A 17298-nucleotide genomic window follows, 5' to 3' on the forward strand; every position below is an offset into this window, starting at 1 on the left:
CTGAATGAAATGATTAAATAGGTTTATACTTTAGTACATAGCTTAGTACTACTCGTTTCTGAAGATACTTAACCATTTTAAATACCTTGTTTGGATCCTCGTAAAGCATGATAACAATCTGTGTCATGTAGTTGAGTTCATTGACAACATTTAAATAATCCATAGCTCGTTTCCATTGTTCATCTTTTGATTCCTTATGAAGGGCAAAAAAAATATCAACAAATAAACCCCAACAATTTTCTTTAAAAAGACTGATGATTTCCCTTTTTCCCCATTTACATTGATTTTATATTCACAGCAGAAGTACAAAGCTTTTCACAGCTAAGGAAAAAACAGAGATACAACAAGAAAAAAAGTGACTTAAAATTACTCATGGAATGAAACATGGATATCAGAATTTTTCATATTTTATTTCAGTGTATCTTTCACGTTCTTTTGCCAATGATGATATATGTCTTATAGACAGAGACACCATTTTAAACTCTCCTTATGGGAACTGTTAATTTTGCAATAAACTAGTTTCAACTAGTATATTGTGGAAAATGTTTCTAGATACCACTCTACCAGTCAAACACAAAGAGGAAGCGAAGGCTTCTAGTATATAGAAGAAATACAACCATTACATCCCAAACTATTTAAAATGAATATTCACCTTTTTTCATGCTCTAGAAAAATAAGATTTAGTAATCCACCTTAAAGGAAATGTAAAAGTTTATCAGCCTAAAACTAGGACTGTGTTTGCTGTAGCATGTCACCAAGGTCTAGGACTAAAAATGCTTTTGCCATTAATGAGTTTAGTTATCTATTACCAGAAGCAAGTATGTCAAAACAACCATTTCAAAAGTTAGTATATTAATCAAGCAATGCCTCAGAAGCAGCCATGTAGGCTTTGTGGTGCTGGATTTACCCTCTCCGAGAGCTCAATTAAGTCATTTCTAAATCTGGACGCCTTGGTTTTTTTAGTCCTTTGTTTCAAAACCAATCAGATGGAGAATAATGCACCACCTTCAAGGTATTCTACAACAATATAGGAAAGTAAGACAATCCACTGAACAGGAGAAACTTGGCATTACATGACCATTCTTGTAGTCAGGTAGGGAGGTCTTGACAATATGCCAAGGGTCAAAAATAATAAGCCAGTCCAAAAGTGAATTCAAGAGAAGCCTTAATGATGACTTGAAGGAAAAAGAGTTGAAAGAATTATAGCTGACAACATAAGAGAAAAAAATGGATTATCTGCCCTTTTCAAATCTCTTTGAGACCATAACATATACGGCTGAACACACCAGTGGAATTCAGCATTACTTTAAAGGGCTTGCTGATTTCTACCAGTGTGCACACCAGCAATTTGAAATATGTCTCTGCATATATAATAAGAAATCAAATGTTTGAAAAAGTGTGATAAATTTCAAAGCCATGTAAGAAAATTAAGCTTTCAATTGACACAGTCTTAGTACAATTGAGTCCTTTTGGTTCCTCTCAAAATATCAGAGCTTTATTAGAAAAAGTGTTCAACTTACATCACATAAGGCACCATAACGAAGGGTGGATAACAGGGAGTGGACATGACTCTCGCTGGTGAAATACAGCCGTGTACGAACATGGCGTTCAGGGGACATAACACCCCTGGAGTAACTTGAAAGAAAAAAAACCCAAAACTTATTAGACCATAATGAGATGTGTCCCTATTTTAGAAATAGCTGTCAACAAATAAATAAATCATACTTTTAAAATTACTATGAGCTAGTAAGACATTTCAAATATGAAAGCTATGGAATATCTCCATTAAGTCTTACAGAAATTAAAAAAGTAAAAGACTTACAGAGGGTGAAGCTTATTTACAGTATCATCGTCTTGAGTCCTCTGAAGGTCAGAACGGATTTTTCTAACTAGAGGAGTGCAGTAACCTTTGGCAATCTCTAGTTTCTCAGCCTTAGAAATACCATATTCCTGTGTAAGAAGAAACTGACTTTTAAGTTAAAGATTAAAATGCCTTCTAATTCAAAGCTTGTATATTAAAGCCAATTAGTCATCTGTTAGTTTGCTCTGGCTGCAAATTGTTTTAACATCTTTATTACATTTGATTACTGGCATCCCTTCAAGGAACAAGTGGTTTGCCTTTTTGCTGTTTGATTTGACACAGAGAAACAGTTTTTCATTCACTAGTTAAACCACAAAAGTGGATTCACCTTCGGCTACAATGAAGCTCTTTTTCTTAGGCAAAACATCTAGGGAATTATTCCTCCTCCTCCCCCCCCACTGCACTCTCCAGATTTAGACATCTATGATGCATTTCATCTCACCTGATTTCAAGTAACTTTTTTTTTTTTAAAATAGTCAATAAAGAGACATAGGCATATTATCTATTTAATATGTCTATCTTAGTTTGGGGTAAACCACCCCACAGAAAGCTCTCCTATTCACCTCAAATAATACTGAAAATAGTAGTTAAATACAACTAGAACAATATTATGTCTGTTACAGTATCTCCAATATATTAAAATCTTCTCTTCCAGAAGCTTCATGCTCTGTTCTACACATGACATGAAAGTGCTCTCATAATTTTGATGGATATTCTTGCTACCCTAGAGAGCAACATAAGCACTTTTCCTTTGCATTATGTACACTTATCAAGTTTTCTTTGTTCTTCTTCCTTCAGTATGTGTTCTCATTTTTACCTATTCTTCTCTAACACTCTATTCAAAATTTAAGCTTAACAGACCCATATAACACAACACATACTTGCATCATTGGTCTTTTTGTCCTCCGTGCTGTCAGGCAGTTTGAGAGATGGGGAAAGGAAGAAGATCCCTCACTCGCTGCATATAATATGGGTAATACCACTCTTAAAACAGTGCTCTAACTGCAGGGACACATGGGGAAAGCTTTAGTCTGCTCTGTCTTGTTATCACAAAACAATTCAATGTCCTGCAGTCTACAACATTTTAGAGCTAACCTGAGTTTAACAGCCTGTAGTATGTGGAAGTTTAACTTGTCTGTTTCTGGCCTGAAATTCCATGATACTTAATGTGTACAGTTTCATCAGGGAGTGTCAGCATTTTGAAGCAGCAGAAAGGTCTTTTAAAATTTAAAATGCTTAAGACAAGTGAAATTAGATAGATTAGGATTAACCGTAATTTGCAAAGAGCCTGAAAATGAAATTTCTAAAAGCAGGAAGAATGAAATTAAATGCAGTTTCAGAATGCACAGTTGTTCACAGGGGTTCTACTTAAATCTATGAAGAATGGCTGAGATGAACCACTTTACACTGCAGTAAAGGAAGCAAACATGTTCACATCTTAATTTGCTAGAAAAATTCATTCTGAACACAGCTTAGTGAATTATGAATCAAATTTTTCTTACAAAAAAATAATCAGCTTGCTACCAGAAAATAAGAGGTAATGTTAAAGGCTTCTACTACTGCACAATACAGGAACCTTCAATAGAAAAGGCAGAGCAGATGTTTTCACAAAATTTGAAAAAGCATTTATTCTACAACTTATTCTATTTAATAACTGAAATTGCTTACCTGAGGGATCACAATGTCAGCTAAAGCCTTTGAAAGCCTGTATAATTCCATTGTGTTTTCTAATTTTAAGGAGCCATTGTGCTGCACGTCATATTTTATACAGTCATAAATATCGGGAATTTTGCTAATATCATATCTTCCATTTTTTGTTTTAAAGTCTTTTTCCAGCTTGGCCCACCTGCGCAGCATCAGTTCTAGTGTTTCACTGTGGTACAGCTGAATATCTGGATAGACACATCAAGTCATCGAAGTCATCAAGACCACCCAAGTACAAAAGGGAAATTTTAATTACATGGTAGTAGCAGTTGAAAGCAGAGAGATAGAAGGGATCAAATAAGTTAACTTATTACTTCCAAGAGGAGGGAACAGACGTACACATATGGTTAATTTTAGTGCTGAAAGCATCACAGCTACATAGATACATCCAGATAGTAGAAAGCTTCGCTGCAGAAATGCGCTACTGACCCTTTAAGCAAAGCTACAGCAAAGAATAGTGTCCTACAGCAGAGATCATACATAAAAAAAGCAACAAAAAAAAAAAACTGGGAGAAAATTCTAGAAGGGACGAAGTGGAGCATGACAACATCTCTGTTTTAGAACAGACCACACATCCCATTTGACTCTCTCTCCTGCATGTGTCAATAGCAAAAGCCAAGAGCCTCGTAGAAAGGCTGGATTATCCCCATTCCAGGACAGGAGATTAGACCAAATAGACAAAACCCACTGATATTATGTACAGGTGACACTTCTACTGCTAAACCTCAGAACAGAAGCTGCTTGCAAACTACATGCTGCAGAGAACACTGATAGCAAGTATTCCAGTATTTAGCTAGTACCAAAAAAGCACTGTGGTCACCTCCAGCTCTAGTTTTCCTGTGTCACTGGTTCACCACCATTAATACTGAGCATCATTCTATGCAATACTACTACACATCATACAGCAAGAAACAGATCTTCAGCAAGGATACTTAAATATGAAAATGTACCCATGTAACTTAGCTTTAGTACCATCTGCTTTTCCTATTACTTTTGTGGACTACTGAGTTTTGAATAATTAAGACAAGAATTTCTGCAAACATTTGAGGACTAGCCTGAACTTCTGAACACCACTAAAAGTCCTTACCTGCAATACAACCACATGTTCCTCCTGCTTTTTACTGTAAAATTATGCATATGGAATCAGACTGTGAAAATCCCTAACCCGTTGTTTATTAAAGTTCTGCTAAAAGCTAGTTTAATGAAGAAAAGTTATGTTACAATTTTTTCTCAGATGTAAACAAGAGAAGTTTAAGTACCTGCAGACTTTGGATCCTCCATTCTTTGCCTGATCTGCGAAGTCAAGCTCTGGATCAAGGAATAGACCTTGTCACATGTCTTTACAGGATTTTTAATAACCTGCATTGATTTTATCAATGACATGCTTCCAGATGGAGTAAGCTGCAATTTAAAATAAAAACAGAATTATCTAAACAAGCTGACCAGATTTGAAAGAACTAAGAGATAAGATGGAACGTCTGAAAGATTCCAAGTATTGGAAAAAAGCATTCAAGTAGGTTGCTATTAATTTTTGAAACCATTTCTCAATTATCTACTCCTTTTGAGGCATTATGAATATATATTAAAAGGTAGTAAGATTTACTAGAGATTCAAAGGTAACAAGAAATTCATAGAGCAACTAATTCTATCCAGTAAATGTGAGCAATTTCAGGAGTTCCTCAAATTTGTTCCAAGACAGGAAAATTGAAAAGACATTTAAAACTTTGTACACAATTAGCAACTTTCCATAGCTTCTTTTCAAGTAACTATTGTATTCAAAAGCTTAAAAAAATTATATAAGAAATGTTATTGTTAGGCTACATGTCTTGTAAAATACTTTTTGTTCTACAAAGTACCCTACTTAGCATAACTGGAAAGAACCACCAGATTTGCAATAGTAACTGATACCTGAAAAAAAGTTTGTCTCTTCCTGTTTTAGGTTTCTGTCTCTATAGGACTGCAGCACACAAACAAAAAGAAACCTTTTAAATGCTCATATATCAAGAACATACAAGATGTCCTTAGAGTGACTTAATTATAGAAATTGCAGGAGCTACAAATTATCACCATCAGGTTGAGTGTCACTAAAACAATACAGTCAAAATCCATGTAAGTGAGGCTTAGCCTCAAAATTTTTTCAGAAAAGTCTGTGTAATCCAAAATACACAAACAATAGTATTAAACAATAATTTATATACATAACACACATACATATTTGCACTTTCCCCAGTTTGCTCAAATGCATAGGATAATTTGGATATGGAAAACTTCTGCCCTCTACCTAATAGTAAGCAGTTCCTACCTATTATGACCAAGTAAATTAATAGGAAACGTGTTCTGGCACAGAAAAAAAACCCCATGTTGTTTTCCCAAATTGCAAGTAAGTTAAGATAACAAACAAACAAAAAAATCCCCCAAAAGTAATTATCACTTCATAATCCCAAAGGTTAGTTACTTCCAGTGACTGTCTTAGAAGAGTATGCTCTATTAGTTCCAGCCACATTTCAAATCCCATTATATCTATACAGCAAAAAGAAGGGGGGAAATAAATAAACCCCTGAGACCTTGTATCCTCTCACTTTTTCCAAGTACTGCTGAATCCACTGCTGGCAGTGGTTTGGATGACACTTTTAATCTATATTTTTAAATGAATCCACATAGATCCGTACATGCAGGTTAGTAAAATTATTTTTCAATAATTGTTCTCAATACCTTTTAGAAAACAGCAGTTTAAGCTTAAACCTCATTTGAGGACTTGTACTTAGTTGTTTTACCAGAAAGAGTAAAGGCAATTGAAAGAGAAAGAAGTTTCTTAACAATAACAAACTGTAGTTATATTTAAAACCAGGAACAATCATGTGTGTTCTGTACCAAGTCAGCATAAACTATATTAATATGCATTACTTTAACATGATATTTCCTTTCACTAATTAGAAAGTATTCTACTGGTTTTCAGCATCTTAGTATTCTTTGAATTGAAAAAAAAGGCCTTGTAGTGGATCAAATATTGAAACAACTGCAGTAGGCAGGCAATACATTTTGTAATACCACACACTGGCAAAGTAAAGATTACAGAAAGTGTAAAGAAAATTGTTTCATTTCTTGAATAGTTAAAATATTTTTAATGGAACATTGAAAAAGATTTATGAATGAGGTCCCTATATACTCCTATTTCAAAGTTTGTAGGCATTCTGATTTTTCAAATTGCAAGACAGCTCAAAGTATCTAATATCGCAATTGGTACAGCTTCCTTTGTAGTTCAAACTATTTGCAAGCACACAAGTAATTTTTCAAAATAGATACATAAAATCACTGCTCATTACTTTTACACAAGAATTTGAATGGCTATTTATTTCTTTTTATAGGAAACTAATCATATGCTAACCTTATCATAGTCATCAGCAGTAAATTCTCTGTCTCTCTGGAGAATTTCATGGAGTCTTGCTTTAACACGATGCTGACAGCTGCTTAAAGAATCACTGTCGCTGTCCAACAGACCATTCATATTAGCACTTTTTACCATCTGGACAAGAATAGGAGTCAGCTCTCCCTCTAAGGCCAGTAGTCCCTGAAGCGAATAATACAATCACGCAAACACACAAAGATGAGAATATAGTATCTTAAAAAAACCACCCAAACCACTAATTTAAATTCAAGATTGTATCACTTGCGTATGGGTTAGATAAACAGGGACTTGGCAGACAATGCAGATACTTGCATACAAATGGCCCCTAAAACACTGCCTTGGTGGGCAGGGTTGCTATAGTTGGTGCAACAGTGATGGTGACATAAATGGGTCATAAATCATGATCCCCAACACCAGCTGAAGTGACCCTAGCATCTCAGTGGTGCCAACATTGCTCCTGGGAGGCCATACCTGTTCAGGTCTTGGGTTGCACGGAGGGCATGGTGCCTTCTCCCTGAGGCTGGGAGCAACAGCAGCCTGACTTATGGGGGACATGCTCTGCTCAAGGCATTGAGTCACCAGATAGCAGCTATGGGAAGAGTTAGCACACTGAATAGCATCTGGGAGGACAAATGGGAGATAGACAGGGTCTTTGCAGAGACCCTACAAAGCCAAAAGCCCAAACTCTCTGTGGCACAGAAGGACAATCAAAGGCTACAGTTGAACAAGAGGTGAATGGAGACTCCCAAAATGGAGAAGGCTGGAAACTTTTGTGATTTTTCTGGCAACAGAAGGGGTCTAGGATAAGGAAGGAAATGAAGTGGTGTCTCCTCAAGTCTGCTGACCAAGGAGAAAGCAGGACAAATGGCTGAAATACTTCTGCCCCAACACATGCAGCATGGAAACAAACAGGAGAAATAAGAAGTCTGAACACTTGCAGAGCTTTAAGTTTATTCAGATTACAAAGATGTGGTGGAATAGTTCACATGAATGGAGTTTTGCTATAGCCAGATAACAGGCCTTTTGGAAGCCAGGAAGGCAAAGAGGCAGAGTTGGGCTGCATATAAAGGAGTAGCTTGAACACCAGGACCTTTGCTTTCAAACTAGTGACAAGCAAGTTGAGATCTTATTTGTAAGGATCAGAGGACAAATAAGCACAGGGCAGCATTACAGTGGGCCTCTGCTACAGACCACCCAACTTAAAAGGGGAAACAGATGAAGCCTTAACACAACTGCAGAAAGCCTCCTGATTGCAGGCCCTGTTTTCCATGGGATCCCTTAGACCTGGGTACCTCATGCATGGGCAATACTGCAAGGGACAAGCAATCCAGATATCTGGAAAACACCAAGGACAATTCTTTGACACAGGTCACTGATGAACTATTGAGCAGAGGCATTCTTCTGGACCTGTTACTCAAAAGTGTCAGGAACGTGGAGGTCAATGGCAGCCTTGATAATTGAAACCTGATATTATGACAGATCCTTGTAGAAGTGAACAAGACAAATAATTGCATTAGAGCCCTGGACTTCAAATGAGCAGACTTTAGCTTGTTCATGGAATCCTATGGAGGAGTGTCCTGAAGGACAAAGGTACCCAGGACAGCTGGATGATCTCCAGAGACAACCTCCTCAAAGCAAGAGAGCAGTCCACTCTGACATGGAAAATCATGCAGAAGGTCAGCATGGACGAAAAAGGAACATACAGAAGGTGGAAACAGGGAAGGGCTGCTTGGGAGGAACAGAGACACAACCTGAACACGATGGATAGAATTAAAAACCTGGAGAGGCTGTGAAGTCTCCACTCCTAGAGATACTCAGAACTTGGATGGGTATGATTCTGAGGAACCTCATCCAAACTGGCTCTGTGCTGTGTGGAGTTGGACTACATGACCTACAATGGCCCCATGAAACCTAAACCTACCTATCACTATTATTACTGAAACTCATTCACCTAAAAAGTATTTATGTAACACTTGCACTGTCTGTGTCCTCTTACACAATTAAAAGATCACTGAAATGAGGAAGTTAAGTGAATAAATTATTAACAATTAGAAGTATTATGCATGCAAAGGGCTACTTGGGAGGAGGAGCAAAACAGTAATTTGCCTAGCATGAAGAGAAGTAAAAGAATACTTTGGCAAGCATTACAGATGTAGGATGTTCTGAATTCTGTCTTTTATATGAATAATTCCTATAAATTCATGTTTGTAATAAAAAAAAAAGTTCATGCTTTTTAAACATCACTACAAAATTTTTATAATTTCACGTCAAAAAATACATGTAAAAAAAGATTACTATTAAGTGCCAAGATGTAGTACTGCTACCATGTCTTACTTATTAGGTATCCATTTTGACAGGCCCAAAGTAAAAAGTCTCCTGTAAAAACTTTAAGAAAGATCTTCTATTAATTCCAAAAAAAGCATGAATGTATAGTCTGTACAATTTTCCACTAAAATATATGCGAAGTAGCTTATTAATTCCACATTTCTAATAGCTTCAAACTCTCTAATTTCCTCTATAAATTTACAAACCAATGAAAGAAACATGGTTTCAGTGAAAAGTGTTGCCTTTTGAACCCCAAATCTTCTGGTTCAAATCACTGAAGTGATTGAAACTTGCAGGTTTTGCTCATGTAAAATAAATACATTATCTCAAATCAGTTCTAATGTCTGTGCTTTAACCAACACACACACACAATCTGTCACAGAAATCTGGCAAAATTTGAGGAAAGTAAGCACTAAACAGATAAGCAAGGTGTGAACTAAAAATGTTGCCAATCACATCCTGGGCTACATTAAAAGAAGCGTGGCCAGCAGGTCAAGGGAGGAAATTCTCCCCCTCTTCTCCGCTCTTGGGAGACCCCACCTGGAGTACTGCATCCAGGTCTGGTGCCCTCAGCATAAGAAAGACATGGACTTGCTGGAGGGGATCCAGAGGAGGGCTACGAAGATGATCGGGGGCTGAAGCACCTCCCCTGTGAGTGTAGGCTGAGAGAGTTGGGGTTGTTCAGCCTGGAGAAGAGAAGGCTCTGGAGAGACCTTATAGCAGCCTTCCAGTACTTAAAGGGGGCCTACAGAAAAGATGGGTAGGGACTCTTTACCAGGGAGAGTGTAGTGATAGAACAAGGGGTAAGGGTTTTCGCTGAAAAAGGGTAGATTTAGCTTAGATTTCAGGAAGAAACTCTACTTCGAGGGTGGTGAGACCCTGGAACAGTTGCCCAGAGAGGCTGTGGATGCCCCCTCCCTGGAAGCGTTCAAGGCCAGGTTGGATGGGGCTTTGAGCAACCTGGTCGAGTGGAAGGTGTCCCTGCCCATGGCAGGGGGGCTGGAACTAGGTGACCTTTAAGGTCCCTTCCAACCCAAATCATTCTATGATTCTATGATTTTGGAGGTTGTTACTGGAAAAGACTAAGTTATATTGTTAGGGCTGTACAATTAAAACCTGTCTGCATCTGCTCAAAGAACTTAAAACGCTTGGCACATTAATTGGATGCTTTTTCACATCGAACTAAATACTCTTTGAAAATACATTTCTTTTAAAACACAGCCTCATTATACACTTTGGACTCTAATAAACCATAAATCTCTCCCAGCCGTCAACAGAAAAAACAAACTTGAGATCATCAGAATTTTTAAAATTGAAAATACAGTTTCACAGTGTACCTTTGCAAAAGCTGCTGCAGTCATCTGAACTCGTCCCTCATCAGAAGCGTAGATTTTGAGATCATGTCGGTAAGTGCTATGTAATCTAAGTAAACCACATCCAGGAAATCCAGCATAATCTCCTACCAAACAAACATTTTGCTCAAACTCTCATTTTGCTCTTGATTACCTTCAAAAGTGTTTTATGCCATTCAACACTTTTTTTTATTATTATTATATATTTATTTTTTTACCTTGTCCACCTGGATACATACACCTGAAAGCCCTTCCAAGTTCCTCTGCTTGGACCCTGCCTGCAGGGGTCAATTCTCCTCCCCATTTTAGAACCAGAAGCAGGGATGGCTCATTTCTTCTATTATCTAATTGTACACAGAGAGAGAAGTTTAGTAGTGAAGCATATTCTAAATCTTTTTTTTTTTTTTTTTGCAAGTGAACAAAAATATTTGGACTGTGCAGGGCTTCAGTAAAGGATCTCTGCAACATTATATATGTTTAGTAGTGTTGTAACATTAAGAAAATATTGAACTGGAGAACTAAATGGGCACTTAAACAGAGAAACCTGAAGTAGTTATAATCACGGAGAAAACATAAGTGAAAAATATTTAGCATCAAATCTGAAGCAAAAAGTAAATTGAAACAGAAAAATTAAAACAAATTGGATACTAAGTACCCCACAGTTATTTCAGCCAATAACTATGGGTCAAGGACCAGAAAAGCTTATAAAAGTTTTCAAGACAGCAGTAAATGTTGAGTGGGATTTTCACATCCTGATCCCAAAACAGTTCCTGGTGAATCACCCTTCTACTCTGTTACAAAAGAACAGTGTTAAAATATAAATATACTACATAGTTTTAGGTGTATGATTTAGGAGATTAAGAGACACTGAGTACAGACATTCATTCAGAACAACATATTCCTTCTTGAGAAGGAAGACATGTTATACCACTAGTCCATGACTATTTACATACACATGGTACTAAGTGATTAGGTGCAAAGTAATACAATACCTTCCTCTTCACTGGAAGTCTTTGGGCAACCATGAGGAAGATATGTCAACTGAACTTTGCGATTTATGCCTGAAAAATGCCCATACCTGAAGTAGGAACAGGGGAAAGTGAGAGAGGAAGAGGGAGTAAAACATTTGTGGATTTGACCACTGTTTATTGAAGCAGTGCTTAGAACAAACCTAACTCAAGAAGCATAGAATGACTACAGAAATATCAACCATTCTACAATGAAACATTTAAAAATACTATCTACTACTTTTTTTTCACAACACTGAACATTAACACTGACAGACAAAAAAAAAAAAAAAAAAAAGGTATTTGCAGATTGCACAAGTAATTTATCTATTCACATCCACAACTACAGTGGCTATCAGTGTCCAGAATCTGACCTGGCAGTGTAGACAGCTATTTTATTAGCCAATTAAGTTCTCAAGTAGAACTCAGTATTTCAAACAATCATATTAAATTTCAATAATAACTGTCTTTGTCTTGTGTTTTTTTTTTAAACTCAAATTATCTACTACCATTTAGAGTTCTGAGACCCCAGATCTTTAACAAGCCTTGAAGCCTTAGGTGGTTTTTTTTTGTTGTGTTATTTTTGTTTGTTTTTTTTTTTAATTATTAAATATTTTAGGTTTAATATACAAAGTCTTAGGTATTTGGAATCCTCCAAGCTTCCTGCAAGTAGACAGTACACATGGTTAAGGTTCTTACTGTCTCAATCAGACCTCGTTATGTCACACACTGCAAGAAGCAGACCCTGCACTCAAATACTTCCATTTTAAAAACATGCAAGAAGATAAAATTTGAGATCAAAGAAAGTAACTTTTTTCATGTAGAAAGTATACTTAGACACTAGATAAAGCATTAGTTCAATTAAAAAGATAAGGAGCAAAATCAGAGAGATGGACCAGTTCTTCTTCAAAATGTCAAACACAACATCCTTTCTCTTGATAATCCTTGTGTTTGAATTAATATATCATTACATATTTGATAGCCATCGCAGTCCAAGTAGTAACTGGTCAAAACAGCAGATGCAATTTTGTTGCTATGAAACCTGAAAATCAGACACTTACATTTCTAACACAGTCTTTAGCTGTTCAAGTTTTGCTTTACTTTCTTCAATTTCAGAGTCATTGTTTTGGCCAAGTTCTACAAGGAGTTGCCTTGCTATATCAAGCACTTCCTAAAGAAAGGAAACATAGGATTTAGGTAAATAAATAATTTTCTACTTATAAAATACCACAGCAAGAAAATAAACACAAACTTGCCTGCAACTGTTTTGGTTTTTTCAGTTTTAGTTTTCCAGATTTATATCCATCACATTTTTCAAAGAGATCAAAAAACCTTTAGGAGAAAGAACACTGATTAAAAACCGCAGTTAGTAAGTTAAAATATTACTTGAACAAGTCGCTTTTAAACTTAAAGCTGTCTGAAATTAGCACCTTTACACTATTTGAAAAGCATGTTAAGACCCGCACTACAGAGGTCAAACCAACATTTATTCAAATCCTATTTCCCAGGAAAGTCTTCAACACATTAGAGAAATGAGCACTAAAAACATTCCTTGCTGACTTGCTATGTGTTAAAAAAACAAGGGGTGGAAGATATTCTATATGTCAAATGACATAATATTTGAATATACAGCTATGTCAATTCTTAATCTTCAAGAATGATCCTGAACAGAAGTAGGGACCAAAAATACCAAATAAGCAGTCCTACACTTTTACGGCATGTATCTCTGAATGCAGGAATCTAGTTCCAAAACAAGTAGCTACTTTCTACTGAAATTGCACCTAATTCCAGGCCAGTTACGTAAGGCACTTTATGAATGCTAACATAAAGAAGGTATCTACCAGAAATTCAGGGTCATCAAACTTTGGAAAAAGTAAAAAGCAAAAAGATGGTGCAGTAAGATCACAGCTCACACAAGAACTGTTATGATAAAAAGAGAAAGGCAGAAGTCACAGTGTATTGGGTCTGGCTGAGATGGAGTTAATACTCCCCATAGCAGCCCTCATAGCACTGTGCTCTGCATCAGTGGCTAGAAAGGTGTTGATAGCACACCAGTGTTTTGGCTACTGCTGAGCAGTGCTGGCACAGCATCAAGGCTGTCTCTCCAACATCTGCACCCTGCCTCACCTCACCAGCAGGCTGGGACAGGGCAAGATCTTGGGAGGGGACATAGCCAGGACAGCTGACCTAAACTAACCAGATAGATATTCTATACCATATGACGTCAGCTCAGATGTAAAAGCTAAGTAAAGGGAGACGGAAGGGAGGAATTTTTGTCTTCCGGAGCAACCACTACACGTACTGAAGCCCCGCTTCCCAGGAAGAGGCTAGACATTGCCTGCTGATGGGAAGTAGAGAATAACATAATTTGTTTTTCTTTGCTTTCATGCATGACCTTTGCTTTCACTTTATTAAACTGTCTTTATCTTGATCCACAAGCCTTTTGTTATATTTTCTCCCCCCTGTCCAGCTGAGGTGGGGGAGTGATAGAGCGGCTTTGGTGGTCACCTGGCACCCGGCACCCAGCCAGGGTCAACCCACCACACACAACCAAATGGTGAACCAGAAATATTCTCTGCTGCATCACTTTGAATAAAGGCAGCTATAGAGACAAATGCATTTTCATTAAGATCAAGAAGATCCTGTTCACAAGGCACAGGATGTGATGAAGGAAGTCTGCACAAGTAATTTGACAGTTCTGTTAGAGAGGTGCATACTTGTTCATTAGCTGCCACATCAGTTAGATTTAAAACAAAACAAAACAAAATCCAACTTGTATGATGCAAGTCCTGCTCAATTCATTGTTTGCACATCCCCAGGAAGTGAGCTCTGCTTTAAAGCACACAAACTAATTTTTACCAAGATTCTACTTACTTCTGATGTTTTACTTCCATTTTCATTTTTTGTTTTGGTGTTCGGTCCCCATGGCGTATTACAGCTATAACACATCTAAGCTCCATCCTGAAATTTCAAAAGAATTATATTTCACAATTCTATATATGAGGGTCTCTTATTTAGTATTAAAACCACCACAAATCAAGAAAATTGACAAAGTCATAGTTATCTGACATAACTACAGAAGTGATGGAAGAATATGCAAGAATATAAGGTTAACTGAAAATGATGTAAGGTATAAAATATAAATATTGATTTTAAGACTTGGGTAACTACAGAAAATCTATTTTAAGTAGTTTTTAAAACAATGATTTTGAGGTTCATTAAATGAGAGAGCATGTTCATTAGAAGTGCATATTAAGCTGGTGCTGGAACAATGATTAGCAGTGAAGGAAGCTATGTATATAAGACGCTACACTTGAAAATCTGCTGTTCTGTACTCAGCTTGACTAAGGGTCAGAAACTCTGATTGCTGGCATAGTAATTGTGATTCCTTCCTTGTTTCCATGACACAAAACAAGCGTTCATAGGCCAAAGTGGGGACACCTTGTGAAGAGAAAAAAAATTCACACAAAAGTTACAGTAGGAGTTCACACAATTCAAGTGTAGCTACTATTTTCTTACATTGTTCCAGACGTGGTTGGCACAATAGGGATGTCTTCAGCTTCCAAAGGAATTGACCATGGTATCTGAAACTGGGGAGCAAGTTCTCTCATTATGATATTTCTAAAAAAGGGGTTAAAAAGAAAAAAAACCCACTAAGTTTAAAGCATGGCTTATACACCACATATAAACTCCAAACCAAATAGATAATATATACATGCACTTTTATCAATGTGGTTTTAGTGTACTAGCAGTCATGAGTCTCTAGATGCATATTTTTCTTTTAATTGTATAATAAAAACCTACTTAAACAACAGTTTAAAGCTACTACAACTGCTACAGAGATAACAGCCTAATGGCCCTGGATTTGTAAGAAACCTCAGTTTTTGAACTCCAGTTCCTAAAAGACTTCTTTGGACATGATTTAGTCTTGTTCATTTAAATATTCAGACACCTGACTCCACTGCCTAACTGAAAGTCACTGATAATCAGCAAGCCATTCTAATCAAAGAGTAACTGGTACCTTTAGTGGTAATTTCTCAAAAGTTTCTGTGATAGAACTGGAAAAATAGGTAAAGTCTGTAGTCATAACTACAAAATAACACTGCCTCCACCTACAGAAGGTTGTTAAATCTTGCTAATGTTCTATTTCCCAAGTATTTCAGCAAAATATACTGAAATTCAGATTACTATCTACACAAGAAGCAGTAACACAGCAGAAAAAAACCTGTGCATCTTAAAGTAGCATAAGCCAAAATTTGATTTCTAAAAAGCTTGAAAAAAATCTGCTGTTATTGAAAATAACACTGCAATATATTACCTTAAGGAATAAAGCATGAGGAAAAAATGATGAGATAACTTTTTTTCAGAGAATTCAACAGCTACATCTATTTGAATAAAGAGAAATCAAAATGGGTCTGATAATTGTAACTGTAACTCAAAATAGTGGCCTAAAACAACAGGACTACAGTTGTTGTCTAGGATTTCAGCTTAGTTCTTCCTCCATTTAATAAGACCATCTGATAACGCAGAAGCTCATGCTGTGTCTCATCAGTGCAATCTTGCTGTAAAGCCAGTAATGGGGTCAAAATGGGATCAGCCTGCTTTGAGGGCAACATTTCATTGGCATAGAGTTCACTACCCAATTCTACGTGATCCCTTGTTATACCTTTTTTTGCTCCCAGTAGCAGAGAGAAGATGGTATGACAGAAGACACCTTGATACTACATCTGTTTGGATTTATAAGTATGAAATGCACAAATATGCAGGTATACAGCTGCTTCAGATCAAGAACAATATACATTAATTTGGGCACGTATTAAACAGCAGCAAGTATATCCATCCAGTGGTGCTTCTCTACTTGAAAAAAATCACAACTACCTTTAAGAACTTAATCTGGCTTTCAAAATAATTATTCAGTTAGCTTTAAGTGTTCACAAAACACTCAGACTCAGATGTTTTGGATGATTTTAGGAATAAAGAGTTTATTTAGGATTCTTTTTAATATTTTCTTTATTTTATTATTTAATTTAATGCCTTATTTTATGGTATATTTAATTTTAAAGAATTAATTTAGGAACAAGGAATAAGTAGTACATAAACTACACATACAACAGAACAAATAGGCAAAACTCCTGAAATAAATCAGTAAACTCTTACCCCAGTATCTTAGCACAATCATCATAGTATTTCATGGAGTTTTTCACAAAACTGAAGCCATTCACATCACAGACATAGGACTGTCCATTTGCACGCAGCAAATCAAAGCCACAAACTGTTTGCTGTTTTTAAGAATAAAAGTTCAAGTCATTGATCACCTTCCTTAGGATTGCTTATTCTAAATGAACTTTATATTTTAACATGGTATTCATCTGAAAACATGACAAAAATGACAGATTTTATACTTAGTACCTTTTGCCAGTTCCATGTTAGGTTCATTCATGTCATGCAAACGTCTTCCTATTTTTAACTTTATATCCCCAACTTGATTTTAGCCTTCCTACATATGCCTTGCAGTATCAGTGTTGAAGGGCAAGTTCACATGTGCACAAACTTAACCTTCAAGATTACAGCATAAACAATGACGGGCCTACAAACTCCCCATTCCAATAGTGGTTTCCCCCTACACATACTTTTTAAGGGTGG

The 17298-nt window shown here is 36.6% G+C and overlaps 1 protein-coding gene across 3 annotated transcripts in view; it reads right to left on the reverse strand.

The window, feature by feature from the left end:
- Nucleotides 1-17298, reverse strand: part of PPIP5K2 (diphosphoinositol pentakisphosphate kinase 2) — a 51581-nt gene that overhangs the window by 16172 nt on the left and 18111 nt on the right. For 2 of the 3 annotated variants that reach the window (XM_049796299.1, XM_049796298.1), the window contains exons 9-22: nt 16813-16934; nt 15175-15276; nt 14530-14616; nt 12912-12987; nt 12717-12826; nt 11641-11726; nt 10867-10992; nt 10634-10755; nt 6951-7133; nt 4825-4966; nt 3530-3753; nt 1823-1950; nt 1521-1635; nt 86-193 (exon numbers count right to left, since the gene is read on the reverse strand). In XM_049796299.1, the coding sequence (XP_049652256.1) occupies nt 86-193; nt 1521-1635; nt 1823-1950; nt 3530-3753; nt 4825-4966; nt 6951-7133; nt 10634-10755; nt 10867-10992; nt 11641-11726; nt 12717-12826; nt 12912-12987; nt 14530-14616; nt 15175-15276; nt 16813-16934 (1731 nt within the window). Of the gene's footprint in view, nt 1-85; nt 194-1520; nt 1636-1822; nt 1951-3529; nt 3754-4824; nt 4967-6950; nt 7134-10633; nt 10756-10866; nt 10993-11640; nt 11727-12716; nt 12827-12907; nt 12988-14529; nt 14617-15174; nt 15277-16812; nt 16935-17298 lie in introns of all 3 variants that reach the window. The other variant, XM_049796300.1, reaches the window with a different exon arrangement.

The sequence above is a fragment of the Accipiter gentilis genome, chromosome Z (genome assembly GCF_929443795.1).
Source record: "Accipiter gentilis chromosome Z, bAccGen1.1, whole genome shotgun sequence".
Classification (NCBI taxonomy): domain Eukaryota; kingdom Metazoa; phylum Chordata; class Aves; order Accipitriformes; family Accipitridae; genus Astur; species Astur gentilis.